This window comes from Neopsephotus bourkii, unplaced genomic scaffold, assembly GCF_033783945.1.
Source record: "Neopsephotus bourkii isolate Nb327-2 ecotype Australia unplaced genomic scaffold, CSIRO-AGI_Nbou_v1 NB_726, whole genome shotgun sequence".
Lineage (NCBI taxonomy): Eukaryota > Metazoa > Chordata > Aves > Psittaciformes > Psittacidae > Neopsephotus > Neopsephotus bourkii.
Genome location: NW_026901225.1, coordinates 37825 through 59721, shown reverse-complemented (window position 1 = coordinate 59721; position 21897 = coordinate 37825). Strand labels below are relative to the sequence as shown.

At 45.5% G+C, this 21897-nt stretch overlaps 1 protein-coding gene across 1 annotated transcript in view; it reads left to right on the top strand.

Moving 5' to 3' along the window:
- LOC133212646 (autism susceptibility gene 2 protein-like) overlaps nucleotides 1–21897 on the top strand; it is a 213681-nt gene that overhangs the window by 157880 nt on the left and 33904 nt on the right. The window contains exon 3 of the mRNA XM_061354294.1: nucleotides 4029–4077. Coding sequence (XP_061210278.1) covers nucleotides 4029–4077 — 49 coding nt within the window. The remainder of the gene's footprint in view (nucleotides 1–4028; nucleotides 4078–21897) is intronic.

Below are 21897 nucleotides of genomic sequence, written 5' to 3'. Positions count from 1 at the left end.
CAGCGCGGAGCGGAGCAGCGCGGAGCGGCCGTACCTCCCCTACCCCGGGGATTATACAGGCTTGCGGGGTTGTTTCGGCGGGGCCGGAGGAGCTTGGGGCCGGGCTGCTGCTTCTCCCCGATGGAATTCACCTGAACCGCGGCCGCGGCGAGCCCTGGACGGCGGGAGGGACGGTGCCCCGGCGGGAGCCCGCTTTGTCTCGGGAGAGGACGGGCATGACTTTTTAATACACACATATATCACCCCCCAGAATAAACCCCCCTAAAGCCGAAGAAGCAGCAGACACCCGCCCGGAGGAAAGGACGCCTGGACCGCGGAGGGCGGGCGGGAGGAGCGTTGGCCCCGGGACCCGGAGTTGCCCGCGCTCCGCCGCACATGGTTTTCTTTGTCCTGCTGCCGCTCTGTTAGCGCCCCTCGCACAGCGCGCCCCGATCGCGCTCTCCTCCCTCCCAGGGAACCATCTTTGCGTGAAGAAGGGAGCGGGAAGGATGCCCGCCGCGCGGCCCGCGTGCCCGGCCCTCGGAGTTGTGCCCCGGAGGATTAGTTGGGGTTTGGCTGCGGGGCGTTGAGAGCCGCACTTGGATCGGAGTGTCCCGCACCGCCATGAGCCCCGCGCCGGCAGCCGCCGTTACCCCGCTGCGAGCAGGTAAAAGCCGCTTCCCCCCGCGGGGCCGGGCAGCGGGGCCCGGCTCGGTTCAGGGTCCTCGCGGGGTGAAGTCGGGCCGCCGGGGCCGGGGTGCCGAGGGGCTCCGCGGTAGTTCCGCGGGCAGGTGCGCGGCGGCCGGGGCCGGTGCAAGTGGTGCGGCGGGGACCGTGCCAGGAATGAGTCAAGCTGCGCTGCCTGGACAGGAAACATTTTAGTCATCCATGCGCTTGAATGACAGCGCAGCCCTTGATGGGGAAAACGCTCTTTAGGTCATATTTTTATTTTAATTATTCCCCCCATTATTTTTTTTTTAGCTCGGGGATTGCTGATTTGTTCATTCCCCGTTGCAAAAGGTTGAGCTGTGCCTGGTAACAAGGGGGTTTCTAAAGGAAAAGGGCCCAAGCGCACGGAAGGAGCTGTTCGTAGCCGGCGCTGGGTTTCGTTCGGAGCTGGGCACAGAGCAGCTCGGCTCCGGGACAGCCGCTGTGCGCCGTGTCCCGGAACGGAGCGCTGCCAACAGTGTCTTCCGTCATCTGCTCCAGTCAGACCTGGAGGTGATCAGGGGGAAGGGGAAAGAAAAGGGAGTTTAGCTTGTCTCGTGTGAAAGGGACAGCCAAGCTCCCCTCCGCGGCTGGAACACTGAGGTCTGACCACGTTGCCTTGAAGCGCCCAGCGTGGGCATAAAGGCACTTTGTTGCCTGCAGAGGTTGCTGTCAGTGCAGCGGGGATGTTAGGTCAGCACTGCAAAGGCGCTGCGTGTCACCCGTCTGTCTCAGCGCCGAGTTGTTGGGGTTTCTCTAAATTTATTTGGCTTTTTGCTGCTCCAGTGTTGTTCCTTTAGTGCTGTTGATGATGTGACTCCCTAAGTCCAAAAAAGGAGGAGTTGCATGGAAATGGATAGCGTATCATTCTGCTGGCAGAGGTTGTATTCACTCCTGCATCGCTGGTGCCGTGCCCGAAGTGCTGTTCTCAGTTTAAAGTCAAATTTTCAAGTACTGGACCAGGCCGTCACGTTCCATCTTGCTGTTCAAGCCAGTAAAATGGAGTTTGGGTTATTCTGATGGTAACCCAAGCAGTGGGGTTCTCTCAAGTTGCTCTTCCACTCAGCAGCGTGTGGTCAGTAATGCAGAGGGAGACCGGCTCTCGGGCAAGCTTTGTCTTTGTCAAATGACTCCTTCTTTAGTTACCCGTTGTGCTGAGAATCGTCTCCCACTTTGCCTGCGAGGGCTTCTCAGCCAGGGTGTATTTATTGTGCAGCACGCTATGTCCGAGAAGTGCCACTTCCCGATCGCACAGCCGTGTTCGTGACTGGTTTGTGCCTGGTTTGTGCCATAGCACAGATTTTGTCTGGAAAACGGTGGCTTAAACCCGAGCTGTGTGTTTAGGCTTGGTGTTAGAGCAAACTTCTTAACAGAAAATGTTTTTCTAGTGTTTGGAAAAACCAAGCAAATGGGAAACTTGGAGCTTCCCTGCGCTGTTTTGTTTTGACACAGTAAAATGAAGTAATAGCTGCAACTGGAAGAAGTTTGAGTATTTAATACTGGATTTGCTTTCTAAAAAGAAAGAATTGTTTTGAGAGTTTTGCCTTCTGAGAGGAACTGCAATGAAAAAGGCAACAACAGATGAAATTCCCTGGCAAAGGTTGCTAGTTTTCATCATGGTTTTCAAGGTTAAGAAAGCATTGAGCAGCTCTGAATTTGTTGGACTAATACTGGACTGCCCTTGAAGCACATGGCCTGCTTGATCTTTGAAATTTGTGCATTATTCACATATTTTCCTTAATTTAGAGAAAGTCATCACTGAGCCATAAATCCATCATTGGGTAATAAATCCCAGTGTTTACAAGGTATTTAATCGAGAAGAAATACACCAGCCCTGCTTTTAAATAAGCCAACAGTAATCTAGTAAAATCTGTCTAGAAGCCTGAAAAGAAAGAATAAAGCCATTTTTAATAATTAACCATAGAAATCCTCTATGTTGTTAACTTAAGGGCAGACAAATTATTTCAGTGTCTTGGTACACGGGGTTACAGAGTCTGAACTGTATCTACTTATTTATCGGTAATTCCACATCGACGTTTTCAGTGCAGTTGAGGCATAGATGGTGCTTGCCTGATGGGTTTTATCTGGGTTTGAAGTGAGAAATTCCTTCCCTTTAACAAAAACAAAAAGGAACACAGCCTGCTTTAGGATGTGCTTTTATATGTTTTGCCTGAATCCAGAGAAAACCATTCCCTAAGAGAAGAGGAGAATCTGTCTTGAGTATTGTATTTTATCCCCGTTTGCAGTATTTCATTACTGAACACGTTTCTTTTGCTGTGTTTTCAACAAGAAGATTATCTGCGGGGTTGGATCCAAGGTACAGCCCCAAATGAAAGAGTTCTCTGCATTCTGTGAATGTGTAGGTGGTGGAAATCAAAGCTTTAGATGCGTGTATGTGTGTATTCTGTTTGTGCACCAACACAGCAGAGCACAGAGGCATAAACTTCATGCTTTGTGCTTTGGGGCTCGGGATGTTTGTCAAATTGACATTTGCAGTGATATCTTCCCCCGCCTGGTTTCTTGCCATAGTAGTCTCTGAAAGGGAAGCTCAGTGTTTTTGTGTGCAACTTAAAGAAGGCGTTTTAATAATGGGTAGAAAGGTTAACCGGTGTGCTTGCGTGCAAACAGCAGTAGTAGGTGAGGGAGTAATGCAATATTAGGAGGAAAATCCTCCCACAAATAAAGGTGGTTTGATGAAAAAATGAAATACATGATGAATTTATACAGTGTGGTGTCAGGAATCAGTTGTTCACATGGAGGTGAATCTTGCATAGAAATACTAAGCACTAACATACTTGTTCGTATTCATAGAGTTTGTAAGAGCAATTCTCAAATCACTAACTGAAGTTATTAGCACTGCTCCAAAGACGGTAAAATCAGATGCTTGACACAGTAGTGTCTCCAAAAATACTTTAGAAATTAATTGAGAAATCTGCAGTTCTGCAAATTCCCCAAACTGGGGTGTTTGCTTCCAAATGGTGACTCTTCTCCATTGCAAAACCAATGTCAAAACGTATCGGATAATTCCAGTGAAAAAAAAAAAAAAAAGGTTTTGTGCAGCTAATATGTTGAATAAAAAAAGAAATAAAATCATTTCTTTATTATCTAGAACCTTTCCAAATAAATAGCTGCACTGCAGGGCGGTGAAGCACAGCCAAACAGCACCACCTCATGGCCATTCTCCTCCGAGGCTGCAGCTTCCACCCGCTCCCTTGCTTTTTGTCACCTGATGTGTTTCTCTACAATATCCATCTCGGTGCGTGTGTATAAATACACCACATGCCTTTGAAAGCTCTCCCTTGTACAAAACGTAACCTTTCTTTTTTCTATTGGTCTTTCAGGCATCTGATGCCAGTTCTGAAAAACTGTTCAACGCTGTTACAAAGAAAGGTAAGGCTGCAATTCACATCACAAACATATTCCCCCCCCCAACACATTTCTTTTCATGGCAGTTTCAATGGGAGATGAAATGTAACTTGTCTCGCAGAAATGTTGCAATCAGCTTGTTAGTGCTTTTTATGTTTCTGTGGGTTTCAGACATGTTCTGTATGCTTGGTAATTGCTTTGCTTAATATAAAATATAGGCTTTAAATAATGCATTGCCTGCCAGGTCAGAATTAATTTAAATAACAATATTAGGGAATAGTTTATTTTACAAATGGCTTTAATTTAAGCTCATTTAAATAACTGTAAGAGTTTTCAAAATGTTTTAACTTGATTGTTACTCATCAGCTACATGATAGACGTGGAATTATGAATAGCCAATTTGCACTGCTGACAGTAATAACCAGCCAACATTTAGTATTCACAAGATAATAGTCATAAACCATGGCTTACTGTGCTGTGTGCTTTCTGTAGAGTTAATAAATGATATAGAGGGCCACATTTAAATATCCAGTATTGCATTAATTTCTTCCAAACAGCAATCCAAAGAGAGAGTGGCTAGTGATACAACAGTACATTAAGGGAAAACTTGCCCTAAATCAGTGCCAGTGAGCTTCTGTGCAGAGCTCGTCCTGAAGCAGCCTTATATGAAAGACTGGAGGCTTTAGGGAATTTTAATCCTTATTTCTGGTTTGGTCTGTGCGTTTGGAAGGAGGATCGAGGGAGCAGCTCCAGGCATGAGTTACACCGACAGGTATAATTCAAAGCCTTTAAAATGCGTCTGGTTTTTACCCCTCTGTCCTTCTACTTAATGACAGCTCGTTATAACCGCTGAGTAAAAGGGTGTGCTTCTAGCTTAGGTTAAAACAAACATTGTATTTTAGCTCACTGGGGTTTTGGAACCTTTGAGTCAGTTTGCATTAGAAGAGGCAGCTGTGATTAGTTTGAAATTTAGGTTTTTCTTGTTGACCAGGTGTGGATTTGCTTAGTATTTGTGTGCTTCTGACTGGCTTTGGGTTTGTTATTCCACTGGGTCATTGTGGTGGGGTTTTGTGGCTTTTAATTCCACAAAGCTGCAGTGGTTTAACTGGGGACAGTGCGTGACCTCGGTACATGTGGGATTCCTGTGCTGATATACCATGCTTCTGAAATCTTTTGCTGCATATTGAGTTATACCTATATTTAATTGTGTTAAGGCTCCATATTCTGTTTTTCATGTATTAGCATCCTCTGGAAGTACAGTCTGGATTATTTCTGTGGTCTAACTAGGTTATCTCACTTGGCAAGCTTATCTGTCCTTTCTGATTAACTGCATTTGCAGGTTCCCCCTCGGCCCCTCCATAGGCGGAGGAGAGGTGGCCAGGAGGAGGAGAAAGGGCGAGTTGTGTGTTTGGAGTGACCCAAGGCCCCCAAACTACATGTGACTGCATCTTTAGTTTGCTAATTCGCTGTAAAAAGCTTTGGCACTTGAACAGCCCTTTCCTGGGGCTCGGCCAGGGCGAGGAGAAGCAGTGAATCCACATTCCTGGCAAAGGCCTGTAACTAGGGTGAGGGACTCTCCTCCCTCCCCCAGGAGGTGATTGATGAAGAGTAGGCCCCTCTTCCTCTTCCTTTTGCTTTCTTTCTCTTTCTTTTTGAATCAAACACATTTCCCACATTCTTATTTTTGTTTACTTACCCGAGCTTGATTCGTGGCATCTATTTGGTTGTGAATACCCATGCTTGACAGGGAGCCTTTTCTTCCGAGGTACTTTTCTTTGGTGATTTAGTTCCCTTGAAAGGATTAGGCTTTCTTTGTGTAGCCTAAAATCAACACCGGCTTTTGGAAGCTTTGCTTGGGAAACCGTACACAAATAAGCTTTTTAGTTGATGGTAGATTATTCCTTTGCCCCTTATTTCCATCAAAATGGCGTCTGTCTTTTCTCCTCCTGAGTTTCCCCTTAAAGCCATATGCTAATTCCTGTTGGTAACATGAATGACAAGGGAAGAATCAATGCAAATCCAGGTGCGGCCAAACTAGGCTGACTGGTATTTTCTTTTTCTCCCCCCCCCCCCCCTTTTTTTCCACTGGGAGAAAGAGATTAAGGGGAAAGAGGGCAGAAAAAAGCAAAGGGAACAGTTTTGTTAAAGGGATTAGCATTCAAACTACTAAATATCGGGAAAAGAGCCTCAGAAAAGATCTGCTGTGTGGAGATAATGTCAATAATTGCTTGCAGCCAGGTGCAGGGGCTCTCCGAGGTGGTTGGGAGGCTGTTGCCTTCCCTAAGTGTCTGCCTTGGGGATGGCTGATGACTGCCCAGGCGCTGTCAGTTTGATATATTCCAAGTTCAAGTTCCCTCTCTGCAATTCAGTCTATTTGCTTCCAAGCCAGCTCTCTCCCCCCCCCGCCCCCGCTGTGTTGTCCGTGGTTGCTTTTGCCAAAAGCAATAAAAGTCGCTTGTAAGAAAGGTCAGATCTGCATTGGGTAAATCATGATGAAACCTTCAAAGCCTCCTGGCTGATGGGCCAGGCTGGGAGGGCTCGGCAGGCTGACAAGTGGACATACCTCCGTGTCCAGAGCCGCTCCTCTCCCGTGTCCTGCAGATACCCACTGGATGTCTCGCACATCCTCTTCTTTTCTCCTTGCAGAATTACTGATAGCTGAGGTAGCAGAAATTACAGAGGTGTTTACAAAGCAGGTGGAAATCCTGAAGCATTTTAGGTCTTGTATATGTATTTTGTCCCCCTTTCTGTCATTTAGCTGTAGACTTCAAGGCTGAAGACGAGATGAAGCCCAGGCTTTGGTGGATTAGTGTGGATGTGTAATGCTGAGCAGTGCTTTCCTCGGAAATACTAACAACTAAAATACCTAGAGCAAAGTGAAATCCCTCCTAGAACCCCCCTGAAGAGATGGTAAAACCCCTTGACAAGTGTCTCATCTTCCATTCTGGAGCTAGCTGGTCTTCGAGCTATATGGGAAGATGCCTCCCTAAATGTAGAAGGGTCCTCTGAGTTTTGGGTACAGTATGTGGATGTTGAGGCCTCTCAGTGCTGGGCTACGTGCCATAGCCGAGCAGTGCTGCGTTGGAGAGGGTTATAGGGATCCCTACCAGCTCTGTGCTGCCACCATTCCCAGAGGTCCGCAGCCTTCTGCCGTGTCTGCAGCAGGGCTGGGAACTCGGGAGGGATGTGGTTGGACCGCAGGGCAGGAATCACTGCAGCTGCTGCTGAAATGAGTTGTCCCTGGTCACTAATCGGATCCCTGTGCTCCCTCACTTGGGCAGGAACACCTCACCTTGCAATGTTTAGAATTCTCTAGGAGATGATTCCCATGGAAATCCAGGTGGCTGTGCTGGGAGGTAATCACCCAGGGGTCGGGGCCCTTGTGAATGCCGGAGAAAGGGGCTGTTAACATCTGAATAAATGAGATGGGTAAGGGATGGAGGAGGAGTGTATCACCCACCTGCAGCTCCCTGTCTGTCCCCTCCCTACCTGCACACTGAGCCTTCCAGTTTGGGAGTGCTGCTTACAGTCTTTATGTCTTTGAACAAGCATAACCTTTTCTGAGAGCATCAACTTCAGCACCATTAATCCTGGCTGAAACACAGGTTTTGTTCAGGAATTTTTGTAACACTACTTCAGCATAATGAAATTCCATTATCTCTTAATAATTTAAATAGGCACATCTGAAGCTGTAGCGCAGGCAGCTCCTACTATTACGATGTATTTCATTTATGCTAACTCCCTCCCACATAGCCTTGGAAAACAGCTTTTCCTGGAGGGAGAAATGAGTCCCAAAGTGATGAAGTTTTCATTTGTGCTGTATACTGAAGCTTGCCTTTGATCAGGAACACAATTGGGCTGTTACAGCTTTTTACATTCAAATTGTTTACAGGATGTTCATGTAAACTTGATGAATCCTTCTGCTTCCTGGCACCACCAGCTGTCAGGGAAATATTTATACTCTCAGCTGGAGGTAGATCAAGGCGTCTGGGTTACGAGTCTTCACTGGTGGCTGAAATACCAGTCAGATCAAGCCCTGGCTTTTTAGATGGCTCTACAGCAATATCCTTCCCTAGAAAAACAGACACATTGTTGTTTCTTGTCTGTCTGTGGTGAATCATTTCTTGAGGATCCTCCACAACATCTGCTTCTGTAAACAAGCAGGGAGCTACACTTGGCAAATATTTCTCTGCCGATCCCTTAGCTGTGGAGAAGTGCTCTCGCTCTCCCTAAGTAAACCATCCCCACAGCATCTCACATTGAGTATAAGTGGATTCACCACTACATAGATAGCGTGTGTGCAGTATTAACGTGTTCAGTATACTAGAGAACTGGCTGCTGCTGTCTCCCTCCTCGCCAGGTGTCTGTAGGAATCTATGTAACATCCTCACTCCCTTGGTTCTTAGTGTTCCTCTTGAATTTTTGGGGCGCTGCTGTCTCCATGGGTTGGCCTTGATGCACCGGAGGGCTCTGTGGTTGGACTGGAGGCACTCCATGTTGTTTCTCTGTAGTGTAAAGCTTCTTGCTACTAGCTTGCTGTTAGGGCTGCCATCATCAGCCAGCAAACCTCAGGGACTACTGAATCACACCAGCAGTGCTGCAGATTTCTGTCTTTGTGGTTGTTACAATGGCTCAGCCCTCCTGAAGCGACACCCAGACGATGGTGTCTCCTTGCCTTTCCAGTGGAGACTTCCCTGGTGGCTTTGGATCACTTGGTTTGCCTGTGTTTTCTGGGTTTCAAATGGCTTTTCAATATTTTCCATGTGAAAGTTCAGTGTCTCATTAGTGAGGGACTCGGCACTGCACAAAGCCTCTGGTTTTGAGGACCCCAGGTTTCTTGTGCCTGTGAGTTAGATTAGAAGAACTGGTGCATTGCTTCACTCTGACTTCCAAGTCAGGCAGACAAATTGATGTATGTCTCGAGATGGTTCTTTGTTCTGGTACACAAAAGAGCAAGGCAGTTATTTCTGTGCCATGAAGGCTTTATGTGAGCAAGGGATTTGTTCCATAACATCCTCATAAAGGCTGTACCTCCTAAGCACGTACCACTCCTCTCCATCTGTACGCTTTCTATGCTCCTCCTTTCTTTATGCGCTGGTGCTTTTTGGCTGGGACATGGCAGTCAGGCAGGGCTGCAGTGCTAGGAGGTATCATAGCTGTTCTGTAGATAAGGAAAAGGTCAATGGATAATGTGACGTAGTTTTGTGTGCCCAGAGGGACTGGTGAGAGCCAAAGGTAGCCTCTTCCAAAATCTGTCAGATGCTGAAATCCTAAAACTTACAAACAGGAATCTTCTAAACAGGATACTTTTTAAGTTGGTAATTCAAAACAAACCCATAAACCATCAGCGTGGGACAAGCACCTGCAGTCCCTGGCTTTTCCTGATCAAAGCAGTGGCAGAAGTCAGTTAAAAGTGTTGTTCTGTCCATTTAGAGCGGTATCAAGTACCCTTTGGGGTTGGTTGGTGAATGTGTTCATGTAAGGTTGTTTGGAGTAGTTTGCCTATGGTGTCAGTGAGCACAATGGCAGTATTTACTAACATGTAATGGTATCTGTTCTGGAGAGAGTATTTGTTCTATAGGTTAACCTTTTATCAAAAAAGACTTATCAGCATTGGGCTGTAAAATAACAACTTGTGCTAATCGCTTCGAAATAAGGTGGAAAAATCCTTGGGATAGGAATGTTTGCATGTCAAAGGTCCTGACTTGACAAACCTGCAGTTAGTGATGTCCAAGCTGGAGTGTGGCGTGAGGTTTTGTGCATGGAGCATCCTGCGGGCCTCCCGTATCTGGCTTGCTGCTAGTCTCTCCCTTGTAATAAAATGTTTTCTCTGAAAATGTATGTTTATTTAAGTAGGTCTCTTTTTGCTTCACAATCTGGATTCCATTCAGTCAGTTACCACTCCAATTAACTAACAATTATTTAACATTAACAGTAATTACAGACGCCAGTTAAGCGCCTACAGATGTCAACTGTTAGCTTTGTACCTAATCACTCAATGAAATGGAGAAAGTTCAACAAACATCAATTAGCCAAGCAATTAGGATGAGGTAGGAAAGAGCATGTTATCGTGTGTGAGCTGATTCAATTTATTTTATTTTGTCAGTAAAACACACACACTGCAGACAAGCAGCAATAAGTTGCTGAGATTAGATAAAGCTGTATTGTTTTGCTGTTTATACAAGGGTTTTCCCCTCCTCTTCCTTCCCCTACATAACTCAAATACGCTTTGCCAGGCGTTTGTTATCTTATCAAATACATTTCGGTTCAATTGGGAAAGCACAGCAATGTCATTTTCAGCGCAGAGGCGAAGAGTGTTCACATCACGTTCACAGCAGCAGGCGTGAGCTTTATCCCAGCACAACTGTCACCTTAGCAAAGCTACTCCTGGGAGTAGGTTTAACCAATGCGTAGATGTAACCAAGGGCCAGGTAAACACCAATGTGCTTACACAGTAGATACATGGTTTTAGATAACACCGAACAACGTGAATTGGTTCCTCCATCTGCTTTATCCATGTATTTAATCTCAACAGTGGGTTGACTTGGGCTCCACACCACCTTGCTGAGGTTGTAAAAGGACAAAAGGGCTTCCTCACAGGTTGCATTAGTGCAGCTTGGGCTGTCCCAGCTCAAGGGTGGGAACAACCTGTGCAGGGTGTTCCCATTGCATGCCTGCGTGCATGTCTGAAGGGTACCATGTATTGGCAGCCATCATGGGGAGTAACTGTGCCTCCAGCAGCGCTGTGTAGCTATGTATTGTGTGGTTGTGTGGCTCAAATAAAACCCTAGAAGAGTAGGAATGGGCTATAACTTTACTTTTGGAAGGAACCCGTTGGTTTCTAGCCACCATCCAAGGTGCATTGCAGGCCCCTGTTTTAAGATCTTTGGAAGGCACTTGACCCTGTGCACAGGGTGCCCAGGCTTCCCAAGTACCCAGCAGTGCCATAACCCACCCGTTCACCTCTATAGTTACTTTTCCTGTAGGATCTAATGGCTTCTCACTTGGCACAACGTAACACCTCTTGCTCAGGCTGGATTACATCCTGTTACTGTTAATTATCTCAGACCTTACAGTCTGGACACTTTGGATGTCTGTAGGAGTTTCACAGGGTCATCTCTGTGTATTGTGGAGGGGTTTTTCTTCCTTTTTGTAAAGCCTTTATGGCTGCTTGAAACCCAAAGCAAAGAGGCTTTTTTCTCCCACTTCTCAACTGCCCCCCAAACAAGAATTCCTGCCTTTTGCCTTCATCACCACGCTGACATACTTCAAATGTTTTTCCACAGAAAATGGTCCTACCAAGTAAGATTGTTTTCTCATGCAGTCTGCCCACAAGACTCCATGGAGTTATTTGAATTAGTCATTGTTTTCCAATGTGAAGGAATGAGAGTGGAGAACCACAGGCAGAGCTTGCTGCTGCTTCCCGAAGTCTCAGCTGGCTTTTCTTTCTGGAAAAAACACAGCATCCGAACATGTGAATAAAGCCCTTGGTGTGTGACCAGTGTGAGGTAATGTTTGTTTGAGCAGACAGAAAAACTGAAACTGAGCTTCGAAGTGAGAGCTGCCGCGTTGATTCTGGTGACAAAAAAATCATACAATCATGGAATCCCAGACTGGTTTGTGTTGGAAGGGACCTTAAAGCTCATCCAGTTCCAACCCCCTGCCACAGCTTGCTCCAAGCCCCGGTGTCCAACCTGGCCTTGAACACTGCCAGGGATGGGGCAGCCACAGCTTCTCTGGGCACCCTGTGCCAGCGCCTCAGCACCCTCACAGGGAAGAGCTTCTGCCTAAGAGCTCATCTCAGTCTCCCCTCTGGCAGGTTAAAGCCATTCTCCTTGCCCTGTCCTTACAGGCCCTTTCTTGATTTGAAGATACTTCAAACTGGCATCAAAGAACAGAAAAAGGTAAAGACATGTTAGTCTTCACTTGGGTTTCAGTTCAGTAACTGCTTCCTGAAGTAACTGCTTCATTGCTTGACTGACTTTAAATGCTTGTTAACGCTGAGCATTTACTTAAGAGCTTTACTGGATGAGGCCCCCAGGAGTAAATCTTGGGACACCCTTGAGACTTCCAGCCACCTGGGCATCACTTGTGTTTCCTTTTCTTTCTGTCCCTTGTGCACCTCTGTGACTGAGGGGAGCTGAGCCCCTTTTACCCATCCCTGTCCCTAGCAGGTCCTGCTCTCTACCCTTTGGTTCTGTTCCATGAGCCAAGGAATTTCTCACCAGAAATTCAAACACAGCAAGAAGGAGATGATTTTGCGGCCAAGTTACCCATCAGGTGCAGGGAAGGAGGCAAAGCACAGGAGAAGGCAGAGGGGCTGCCCCCCACCAAGCCTTTGGATCAGCCTTCACCCTGCAGTCAGTACTTTCCTGCTATCATTCAGTGCATGCAGTTACTCAGTGTAACATAAACTGATTTCCAGGCTAGATGTGGCCAGTCCTGGCTGTGCAGCTGCCAGGAACATGCTGAGAAGTGCTTCAAGCAGCGAATGAGTGTGTGTGTCTGAACGGGGTGTCTGCGGCATTGGGCTGGCTGTTTAAAAAGCCAGTGTAAATGTATACTCAAAGAGTGGCAAACACAAGAGCAGATAAACTGATTTAAGTGCCTTTTAGAGCAGTTAATGACCTTGACTTACAAATGCTGGGAAAGTAAGTCAGGAGCTGGGGGGGTGGGTTTCCTTCTGGACTTACCCAGAAAACACTGTTCTAAAACCTTCCTGTCTGAGGTGCAGCCCTGTTCTCACAAGAGGATTTTTAAAGTGGGGCCTGGGGAGAATTTCCAGGTCCAAGAGTACAAGATTCAAACCCCACCAGACTGCTGGAGCCTGTGTTTAGTGCAGCAGGATTTCCCCTGGCACTTGAGATCCTGTCTTAAGGCATGCCCACAACTTGCCATGATCCCCCCAAGGGCCGCCTGGCTTATTCCCATCGCCCATCTGCAGCCAGAGGAGCTCCACAAAGCCTGTGTTAACCCCTCACTTGTAGCTTATCCAAAAGTCACAGTCTTTGGAGCACAGGGCAAGCCTCCTTCCTCCTCAGCCCTTTTTATCCTTGGGTTTACACCGTGCTCTCTGGTTCCTTATGGGTTTTCCCAAAATGCTGTGGGGTTGAGGCGAGGTGGATCTGGAGGACTTGGGCTGCCTGGGGCAGCACTCGGCACCTGCAGTTTTGCTGCTGTCTGTGTCTTATGGGACAATGAGGAGCAGGAAGAAGGATGAGCTGCGGCCCTGTGGAGCTCCCACAGAATTTGGGTGTGTTTTCCAAGTATTTCAAGTTAGTGAGCACTTTTGAATATTGGAGGCAAAGGAATTGTCATAATAGAAACCAGCTGCTGCAGAGCAGGCTGTGTCCTAAGAACAAACAGCTCCATGAAAATAGGTCTGCTGAGTAATAAAGCCACAAATAAATACTTAGTTCATTTATTGGGTTGTTAGTCCCATAAGCACTTAAACTTCATTTGTAAAAAGAAACAGCATTATACAAATCAAAAGCAGATGAGCAAAAGCCTTGGGTTTACTTTTGCTTGCTGGTTTTTATTGGTGGTTGGTTGAACAGTTACAACCCTGCAGCTTTCAGCAGGTGGGGTTGGTGCCTGGGTACAACAGACCCTGCTGCAATGACAGCACTGTTTTGTTCTGTCCTGTGATAGTAATTGGGTTGTTGTTTTCTTCCCTCAGCACCTTGGGATAGAGTGAATTGTCGTTAAGGGAATTGTTTCCCAAGGTGGTCCTTAGTTTTTTGAGGTGTGGGAGTCAATGAGACACTTCCAGCTTTGGTCTTAAGGATGCTGAGTTTCTGACTCTTCTGACAGAGAACTGTGTAAATCTTTCTTCTTTCCATCTGACTGCATCTAAGTGAGGTCCCTACGCTGTTCTTCAGGCACTCCTGACACCCTTCCTGAGGTCCAAACAGGTCTTATTTAGGTGACTGGGAGAAATAGGGTGAACTCGTGGGCTCTCATCTCTTCATCAAGACAGGGGAATGATCTTGGTCTTTGGTTTGGTCTTAGTTCATTGCCAGAAACAGAGTCTGATGTTTCTAACTCCCAGTCAAGTGGATGCTGATTTGGAAGTGAGGATTGTTCTGTATGAATAAGCAGCCTTCAGTGTCTTTGGGATCTGGGAGAGAGTTACCATGTGGATGGAAAAAATGGGAAGCTGTCAGCCTTCTGGGAAGAGCAGAGTGGAAGAGTACAGGTTCTCTGAAGACGTCCATCTGGCAGGGAACAATAGGAGCAATCACGGAACACCAGATATATCCTCTTTTCACCACACCAAAAGAAGTCCATGATTACATCAGACATGTTTAAAGCAGACCACTCTGAGCAGAGCTGTTTTGAAGACTGTGGCTCTTGAGTAACCAGCTCATTCTAATCCAGTTCATATTTGAATAGTCCTGTCTGATTGCAGATGGGGTGAACAGCCATTAGAGTACACAAGCAATTGTCTGTAAATGGCTGGACCCATTAACTCCTGCTGGTCGTGATGCTGTGTCTGCAGTGCTGCTTGTAGTGGTGCTCTCTATGCATGAAAAGAGATGTCATAAGCCATCTGAGGCCAGACCCATTGTAGTGGCCATGAATAGACAGGTTCCTGTTGACTCTTGTTTAGTTCAGGCTCCAAGAGAATCATTATCTTTTGGTACAGAAGCTCATACTTGAGCATTTAGAAGGTTAAAACAAAGCCAAGTGGCTCTGTGGATTGCATTAGGAAACTCTTCATTTGTTTCTATGTTGCAGAGGTCACTTTTCTTGTCTTACAGCTTTTTCTTTGTGCTATGGTCTGGTATTCTTCCTAAAAGTTGGCTGTTGTACCTGCCCTCGTGTTTTCGCAGTGGTTTCTCAACGTTATGTTATGACCAAATCAGCAACGTATGAGTTTGCTCTTGGAGAGAGAAGAAATGAGAGTGCTCAATCTGTGGAATGTGGTGGAGTTACTAGGGCTTATCTCTATAAAGAGAGTTTTTCCATGCTTGCATTTGCATAAATAGTTTACAGAAATAAGTATCTTTTTACAGTGACCCCCTTTAAAAGATCATGGCCACATGCTGTCATGTGGGACATAATGTAAAGTTTGTGTAGATAAAACCGAATTTGAAGAGTCAGACAAGTCTGAGCCACTTCTCACAGCATGTATAGTGAGGACCAGCATGATGATTTTGGAAGGCTGCTTCTGCAGAACCCACTGCTGGGAGATGTTAAGCATATTTGTGGGATCATGGGTGAGAGTCCACCTTACTGGAACACTCTTACATGGACAGCAGGTGAAACCCACCAAGTAGGAGGGAGAACTTGTGCCCTACTCTGCCTCTCTTCAGGTCACTCCAGTCCCTTGGGCACCGTGTGAGCCTTCCTCTTTTGTTGATGGGTCTCAGTGAAGGTGTTCTTGCATCTGCTTCCAGTTCTCTGTATATGCTGACTTTTAAATTATAGGTCTTGAGACCCCCTTTTGTCCTGTTTTCACAGCCACTCAGATTTAACAAACCAGGCCCATGGCCAGGGCTTGTGGGAATTGCTGTAATACAGTTAAACGTTGATAATCATCTGGCAAGCTGTTACACTTGTCTGGAAAGGGCTGGGTGATGTGTGCATGTGGGACAAGTCAGTACATCTTTTGAATTAATAAATTAAGTTTGTTGGCGAGCCAGCCTGTAGTAAATTAACACCTTGCTTAAATAGTTAGCTGACAGCTTGAAGTGGAGGGGTGGCATTTTAATAGTTAAGCTGGTTTTCTCTGTCTTCACATGCCCTGCCCAGCATCTCATCTTATTCAAATAACCTAATTGCTATCCAGCCTTTCAACAGCACATCATCTTAGCACCTTGCTGCCAAGACAGTTATTCACCTAAAGGCCTCATTATGTTTTGCCAGCATATCAGGGGCCAAAAATAACTTGACAATATCTGCTCGATACCCAGGTATCTAAATGACAAACAAATAATTGGGTGAAGCAAGCCCTAAGCACAGTGCAGCTGACACCACCGTGTGCAGAGCCCTTAACGATAACAGCCACCATTCTGCCTGGGTCGTGTCACAGCAGATCTTTAGGCAGGGGATAGTGCTGAAACATGAGGGTGACAGCTTGGGAAATAGCTGTTAGTGCAGGCAGTAAGGAGGGTGTTGGTGGCAGTCTGTGACAAGTCACTGTCATTTTCCTGCAGGTAAATGGCTGGCATCTTAGAACAAAGGCTTTAACAATAGCGTTTTCTGAAAAAGTTAAAAATAAATCACAGACTTGCTCTCATCTGAGAGGGTTTATGAGTGGGCCAGGGAATGCTCCAGCTTCCCCTTTTAATCTGATATTATAATTAAAGTTGATTGCTATGAGTGGCTGTGCATGCTTAAAAATTAGATTAGCCACTAACTTGGCTCTTAATGAGGGTTTTTATTGCTCTGATAGCTTACACAAAAGCAATGAACATGATTTGGAGCAAGTTAATGCACCCTGAGAAGGCAGCTGTGGTCTGCATCAAGAGTCCCCAAAAGTAAGGCTTCCTTGTAAGACAGGTCCCTCTGTCCTGTCATTGTCCTTCAGCCTGATGGATCTCTGATGGGTCAACAGGGTGCTGGCAGACCAATTGCTCTGCCCATCATCTTGGCAAACCCCAATGTTGTGGTCTTCAGAGGCTCCCACAGCTTCCTCAGTGCTCCTGTGTGTCCAGAGGCCTTTAGTCCATTCCTGTGTTAGACCATATTACTGGTCCTTTCCAACCCAAACCATTCCACGGTTCTATGTGACTTCGTGTATGTGATAAAATAGAGTGGATACATGAAGGAGCGTGTGACAGATGCTGGAACTTGAAATGTCTTGGAATTGCTCCTTTCCTTAACCACTAAAGTGACCTCTTCTGTGCATGCAAGTAGCAAATGAGGATTTTCAGCCACACAGAATCAACCAGGTTGGGAAAAACCTTTAAGATCATCAAGTCTAATCATTCCCCAGCACTGCCAAGGCCACCACTAACCCATGGCACTGAGGACCTCTTCTACGTGGTTAGTGAACACTTCCAAGGATGGTGACTCCACCACTGCCTGGGTCAGCCTGTTCCACTGCCTAACCACCCCTTCAGTGAAGAAGTTGTTCCTAATATCCAACCTAAGTCTCCCCTGGCACAGGTTGCACTAACAGTTGAGCAAGGGAATTGGGATTTTCATATGAAAGTGCTTGTGCTTGCTTCTAACGCCGCAGTCAATGTCGGTACGTAGATAGTGGGGCAGAGGAAGAAGCAGCATTGCTATGTTACTGGAAGTGGTTCAAAAAGATGCTAAGGGGGGAATGTTACATGTTTTGGCAAGGAACCCATAGCATTTTTCTGCAGCATTTTAGGATTCTGCTGCTGCAAGCAGTTAGACTGGGAGTGGCCAGAATGTTTCAGGCAGTGAAGGGAACTTCAAAGCTTAAAAAAGATCAGCCTAATTTGTAGGTAAAAGTCTGCTTTCATAATTAGCATGTCTGTGCTCTTCATTCTAGTAAACACGTATGGAGAAAGTAATTTGCAAATGCAAACAAAGCCAGGAGGCAACAGGAATACGAGTCCACCTTTGAGCTGATTCTTCAGGAAACGATAAATAGACTTTAGCATTTTTCAGCTGAATGTCTAGTTTCTCTTTGCTTTCCTTTGGCTCACTGTAGAGCATGAGCGCTGCTTAAAATCTGTAGTATATTGCTGTGCATTTTCTCCCTGCAACTTCAACTTTGTCCTTTGTAGATAGACTGAATATATTCTGTTAGGCTATGCTTTTAATATATAGAAAGCACGCAGATAACTTGCTGTGACAGGCAGAAGGTGAATGATTTCCCTGCATCTCAGCAGTTGTTTGGGGTTTCTTGAAAGAAAGAAATTGCTTATACTCAATTTACCTTTTCCCCTGAGGAGTGAAAGTGAGGTGTGGGCATCACATACTTCTTGACATGGTGTATTCCAGTTTGCTATTCACTGCAGCAACCCGTAGTCCAGCAGTGAATTTCCTGAAGGTGACTGGGTGGTGTGACATGCCTTACCTTGCCTTGTCAACAGCAGCATTCCTGGGATTTTATTCAATGGCAGGCATCTTGCAAAATGGGAGCTTCATGGAGTCATAATTCATGTCGTATTGTGAAGATTAAGAACAAACAGCAGCAGGATCTGATGTATTTAGGCAGGATCTGCTTATATTTAAGTATATAACTTTAGAGGGAACATAAGAGAATAGCTGTGAAAATGCAGTATATTATATGTAGGATCTGGAGCAGATGAGACCTGGGACAAAAAGTCCACAGACATGGATTTATTTGAGACATCCCACAGCCTTTTGATGCAAAAGATGGTGGTGATTAAAACTAAGCAGCAGCCAAGGTACTCAGAAGTACTCAAAGAGCAATGGAGATAAATAATCACTGTCAAATTACAGGGAAAATTCTTCAATCCTGGACCAAATATTCCTTGAATTAGGGGGTTTGGGGGTTATTTTGAGACAAATAGTATGCTTTCAGCTTCACTTGCGCTGTTTTGAGTAACACGACTAAAAAGAGCTTACGTGGCTTCATAGAGGTGTGCTCAAATTTAAGTATTATGGTAAAATCTCAGATCTCATTCCCTGACATACAGAAGGAGTCATGGATTCAGGCATGCCTTGGACAGCGGCGGCTGGTTTTCAGGACAAAAGCTTTTACAGTTACACGCCATTAAAATCACGTTACTTAAAAGGTAAACCAAAATTACACAGCCTCCCTTTTTTTCTCCCTAAGCGTTTGCAGGAATGCAGCTTCAAGTGCATAGATGTGTGTATGGTTTTAATAATACTCTGTCATTTGCCGTGGTGTCGTGCCAAAAATGAACTCATTAATGAACTCCACGGGGTATTTATGCAGTTCCAAAGCTGCTCATTACGTCTATTTTTAAGTCCATTGCAGCGTTGATGGCAAGGGGAATTTGTTGAAACCTGTAGTGTAAAACTTGTAATTTTGTTTGCTAACACTTGCAAAAGATTACAGATGTGATCCGAGGCCCTTTGAAGTCAAGGGGGGTAATGGGATCATTAGCGTAGGAATTAGTACGTGTTTTTCTAATATAATACTCTTACATGATGCTTTGGGGAAAGGTTCCCCTCCTTCCATCCCTCCCTTCCCATCTCCTGCCTGGGGAATGTGCATGGCAGTGTTGCTACGTGGAGTGTGTGGCTTTCCGGAGGCTGAAAACTTGGCCTTTTGAGCGTCCATGGAGTCTGAATGTCCCTGAAGACGGTCACTGTGGATTTGTAATTAGTCCAAAACTTTCTTATTTTTAGAGCCAGTTTCCCCCAAAAGGTGTTTTTTGAAGGCTTCTGGTGTCAGTAATGTTGCCTCTCTGCTCCCAGATGAGTTGCGCAGTGCTCTTACAGATTTACCTTCTTAAAGCACTTGAAACAAAGGGGCATCAGTGCCAAACACAAGGGCAGTTTTTCATACAAGGTGGAAAGAGCCTCTTGTTGCAGTGGGATACAGACATAGCATAGTAACTTTATATGTGTCTGCAGAATTCAGAGTTTCAGTTTGCTGCTGGTGTTGGGTTCTCTACAAGTATTTAATGGGTTTTGCTGAGACATGCTCCTGATTGTAAAGTGGTTCTGGAGCTGACAGACTTTGCTCAAGGCAAATTCTTTTCATTAAAAAAGGATTTAACTAATTAGACCCGACTGTCGACTGACAGGTTAATTGATAAGGGAAGTGGGCCCAGTAACCTGGAGGTGAGATTATACTGTGACTTCAAATCCTTATGGTCCCTGATAAAAGTTAGTCTTCCCCTGGAACGTCAGGAAAATCACGCTGGTTTCTTTACAAGGCATCGTGCATGAAAAGATCTGTAAAAAGAGCTGCTGTTTCCTAACACTCATTTCTCAAAGTAAAGGTCTGATCCAGCAAATTTATTCTTAGATAGGGCTCATTGAAGCCGATTCAGTGGGAGGTTTGCACATTCGTAGCTTGGGCTCACATACAGTTTGGTTGGGGGTGACAGGTAGTTTACATGTAGCCTCTTTGTCTCTTTAGCTAGCTGCAATAAAACTTCCTTCATTATTTTTTTTTTTAACTGCTTAAATAAGCAATCACTTGGTCCAGTAAATATTAGTTCTGGAACTATTATTTTCTAATAACTTGCTTCTTAACATGTAAAGGAGCTCGGTAAATGTGTTTAGTGCTTGATAGGAAGGAGATGGCGATACAGGGAGCCTGGCCGAGTCTGGGTGAGACCTGCACATTTGAGCTCTGGTGAACTGCCTTTTCCAGATGCATCTGGTGATCAGGAGTGACAAAGAGGCAGAGTTCTGGTAGTTATTCTTTCACCCATGTGGAAACCATATCTTATATGGTAGAAGGATAATAATGAGAAGACAATTACAACAGCATCTGGAAAAATCAAATAGAAAACCATGTTGACTTCCACCCAGGTCCAGTAACGCTGTAGGAAGAGCCTGTGGTGGGTGAGAGCCACTCATCCGTGCTTAACACTTTCTGGTTTGTCCAGGTAATTCCTTAGAGCTTGACATTAACTTCCTTTATCTTCATGTGTCCAGATAACATTTAGGTACAGGAGAGGCTGTCTGGCAGCAGGAACAGTGGGTTTTGTGTTAGGCAGGAGGGGTTGGCCCAGTGTCAGATCATGTGAAGGAATCAAAGGAAGGTGCTGGGCAGAGAGGGCTCAGTCACTCCTCCTGTGAAAATCTGAGCGTATTTTAAACCCTAGTTTTGGCAGTCTTTCCAAGGAATATCACTAGGATAAAGAAACCTGTTTGTGGGTAAGCTGAGAGCAGCATACCACTCATCACATTCAAGGGAAGAAATTTCAACTGTTATGAATGAGGTGATTTACACTTGCTATTAATAACTGTGAGTGTAAGTTGGGGGGGTGAGTCCTAAGGATTTTTAAGGGTTGTTTTCACTGGTGTACTAACACCTGACTGTGAGAGCAGAGACGTTTCTGTTACCCTCCTTTCCTCTTGGGTAGAATTAGATGCATAGATTGCATATATCAGTCTAATCAACCCTGCTAAGATGTCAAAACATAGAAAGTCAATTAGATCATAAAGTCTAAACCCGTCTTGTTTTTCCTTTCCTTTCCTCCCCTCCTTGTGCTCCATCTAAAATAAATAACTGGACATAACTGAATGAATATAATCCATTTCTCCAAAGGAAGAAAAATAATTGCCTCCAGACTTCTAACTTACCTGCCAAATTGCATCCTGATGTGAATTGCAATGGACAAATTATAATCTGTTGAGACAAGGGAGGCAGTGATGGAGTCTGTAAGTGACCCTTCCCTGGTAGGCACAGTCACAATGAAACTAAACTGGGCAAGTGATTTGCACTCACATCAGGGAAGAGTTGGTCCCCAGGTCATCCTTGAAAGGCATTAACTTAGGAGTGAGAGGAAAATAGCTTGCAATGCAGGCTGACGGCCTGGGGTTGAACAGAAGTCAGTCTCAAGTGATATCAGCATTATGCAGACCACAAGCTCTGTATGCCACTGCTTCAGGAAGAAACCCAAACCAAACAACCAGAACAAAAATACGACAACAAAAAAACACAGAGAAGCAGGAAGATCTAACCAGGGAGTCTCAAATTTGCAGGGTTGGCCTTGCAAAGGCTTTCACACAATGGAGCTGGTAGGCATGGCCACAGCAGTGAGATTTGAGCATCTCTCTCCAAGAAGTCCAGTATTTCCAGCAGTCCCCCAGCCCAGGGATGTTCCTTTGTTGAGCCCTGCTATGGCTGCAGGTTCTGTAAGCTGGTTCAGGCTGCTCTCAGCTGTATAAGAGTGCCATGACGCATTTGGGTACCAACAGCTGATTTGTGGACTGTCTTGGTTTACTTTGTGATCCAGTACTTTG